The sequence below is a fragment of the Oryza glaberrima genome, chromosome 12 (assembly GCF_000147395.1).
Source record: "Oryza glaberrima chromosome 12, OglaRS2, whole genome shotgun sequence".
NCBI classification, from domain to species: domain Eukaryota; kingdom Viridiplantae; phylum Streptophyta; class Magnoliopsida; order Poales; family Poaceae; genus Oryza; species Oryza glaberrima.
Window position 1 is genome coordinate 22721790 of NC_068337.1, and position 2905 is coordinate 22724694.

Consider the following 2905-nt stretch of genomic DNA (forward strand, 5'->3'; position numbering starts at 1 on the left):
TACCTTGGTGAAAATGACATAAGGAAAGGGACCAAAATAGATTTAAGTGGTGTAGTAATTTTGGAATATACTACTTAACATGGCCCCTAAGATCTCAATGAGTCAGCCTCAGATTAGTCACAGAGGCTCCTTTATTAGTAGTCATTGGCAGGTCTCCATCATTATCACATCTCAATGTTGCTTGGGCACATGGAAACCATGTGTTGCCATGGACAATTCAACCACCGGAAGGGATTAAGAGAGGAGAGAAAAGGAAAAAGAAAAAAAAATCCAAAAATTAGAAGTAGTGGTGATGATAATTGATAATCATAGCATATTATACAGATTGCTTCATTGGAAATCCAACAAGATATTACAATATACAAAAAAGAAAGAAAAAGATTTCACAGATACATCATTCATGTCTCCCTCACACTGATTGACTTAACCTAAAGCTAAGCTGCTCTCTTACTCACTCTCTTCTTGTAGCCACTCTTTTGTACATATCTCCATGGCCTTTGCATTTCTTGGTTGCATGGACAAAAAACAATTCCATCAAAAACCAAAAATAAGCATCATCATCATGATAGAATAAACTAGGGACAGATACCTAACTAATCCCAACCCCCCTTCCCACCTACTAATTCAATTGGCTACTAAATCCCAAAGAGAGTTTACAGGGACAGATGAAGAGAAAAAAAAATTTGATTAAATCCAAAAGGGCTCTCCTTGATGAACCCCTTTTGTCCCTGTCTCCTCCCTCTAAATTTTCTAAACCCCCCCATAGAATTTACATCAAGGACCTTGACACCTGAGATTTATTTACATACAAAAAGATTTTTCTTGGTAAATTACCTAAACTCTCAATTATACTTGTGGGATTATATGGAAGGATGGGATAATGGATTGATTATGTAGTAGTAGTTTTTTTTAGGGTTAAATTTAGGGCTTAATCTCTCTCCTCCTCCTCACTCTCCTCCCCTCTCCTCCAAGAATCCAAGAAAAGCTTTTTTGTGGTTTTTTTTGGGCATCCATGGTGGAGAAGAAGAGGAGGTGATGTTTTCTTAGGTTATTTTTTTTTGGGGTGTATGTGCAGCAACAAGCTTAGGCCATGGCGGTAATGCCATGGCCGCGGCCGCCGCGGCCGCCGTCGAGGCAGTCAAAACCCTCGACGCGGACGGCCGCCGGCTGGAACGCGAGCCGCGCGCGCGCCGTGCACCCGCCGCTGCCGCGCGGCGACGACATCGGCATCGCCACCGCCGGCCGCGGCGTCGGGCGGTGCACCACCACCGGCGGCGCCACCGGTGGCGCCGGCGACCACGCCGGCATCGGCGGGCAGTCGAGGCCGAACCGGCTGTCGTGGACCACCGGGTTCGACGCGCGCCGCGGCGGCGAGCCGCAGAACAGCGTCTCCTCCCCCTGCGAATCGGAAAAAAAAAACGTCAGCGAGATAGCTCGTCGGAGATCGATCTCGTCGGCGGCGAGAGGGATGGATGGATGGATGGCAACCTTGGAGAGGAGGAGGTCGAGGAGATCCATGTCGTGGTGGCAGCGGAGGGGCGCGACGGGGCGGCGAGGCTTGGGGCAGAAGAGCGGGCTCTTGCCGTCGCCGCCGGTGGCGGCGGCGGCGGAGGCGGCGACGGGGAGAGGGCTCTTCATGGCGGCGGCGAAGTGGCTCATCTTTTTTTTTTCTCTCTCTCGCTGATTTCTTTTTTTTTTTTTGGAGTTAGTCGATTAGATCCAAAAAAATTTTACAAACCCTGCAAGAACAAGGAACGCAAGAGAGATCGTTAGAGAGTGAAATATTGAAGTATTCGAGAGATTATGTGGTAGATCTAAAGGTTTTCTCGGAGGATTTGTGAGATTTTGACTAAAAATTTTTGAATCTTTGCTCAGATTTACTCGAGCTAGAGTGTTTTCTGAAGATAAAAGGAGAGTTCAAGCAGATTTGAGGGGAACTGGTTTAAAAAAAATCGAATCTTCTCAAATTTTTGCAACATGGCACGATGTTTTGCTAAGATTTGTCCTTTTGATACAAAAACATGAAAAAAAAAAACACATCTTTTTGTACACAAAAGAACATAGCTCTCTCTTCTAGAGAACAACAAGAACACACCAAACAAACAAACAAAAAAATCTTCAAAAATTAGAAGCTGAAATATGCAGAGAGTGAGATGCATATCATGCAAGTTTACCTGAAGTTTTGCCTCTGGATTCCTCTCCTTGGATAAAGAGAGAGAGAGAGGAAGAGACCCTAGTATTGTTACTCCTACCAAGAAAGAAAATAAAACAAGAAAAAAAGAAAAAAGCCTCAAACTTTGAGAGGAGCTGGATGGAGGAGGACAAGGAGAGGAAGGAAGGGAAAGTAGGAGATGAGAGCCCTTAAATAGACAGATAAAGAAAGCTGCACCACAACACCTTATGGCTTAACACTAACAAAGGGGACAGCTTACCCACAGGATAGTGGCAAATATCATTTTTTTTCCTTTCAAAAGTATAAAGAAAAAAAGAATCTTTTCAATAATAAATACAATATTTGCAATTGGGAGAGAAACAGGGTTGAACAAAAGCTGGTGGAGGGGACAAGAGGAAATAATTTCGGCCTGCACGGCAAAACTGCTGTCATTATTGTGGCAATAAAAAAGATGGGCCCTTTTTATTTTTCTTCTTCCTCATGGCTTGGTCATGTGTGCATTTTTTTTTATGTAGAGGGTGCCTCTTGTCATAGCTAATAAAATAAAATGTTTTTTTTTTGAATAATTCGTACCACTCCGCTCCATCACTCTTTGTTTTCTTGTGCACGTACTAGTCCTGGAATTCAAAGTTGCGCTGTCGACTGTCAATGATTTTGAAATAATTTGAATCTGTAGAAACAGTTAGCGGTACAGTAATCTTATCATTCTACTAACATGTTGTTTGTATAATT

General features: G+C 43.5%; 1 protein-coding gene across 1 annotated transcript; it reads right to left on the reverse strand.

The window, feature by feature from the left end:
* Window positions 1-277: 277 nt before the first annotated feature.
* Window positions 278-2368, reverse strand: LOC127757684 (uncharacterized). Its single transcript, XM_052283252.1, has 3 exons — window positions 2175-2368; window positions 1489-1739; window positions 278-1398 (listed from the first exon to the last, which is right to left on the reverse strand). The coding sequence occupies exons 2-3, from the start codon at window positions 1657-1659 to the stop codon at window positions 1084-1086; spliced, it is 486 nt and encodes a 161-aa protein (XP_052139212.1). The 5' UTR covers window positions 1660-1739; window positions 2175-2368; the 3' UTR covers window positions 278-1083.
* Between the last annotated feature and the right edge of the window lie 537 nt (window positions 2369-2905).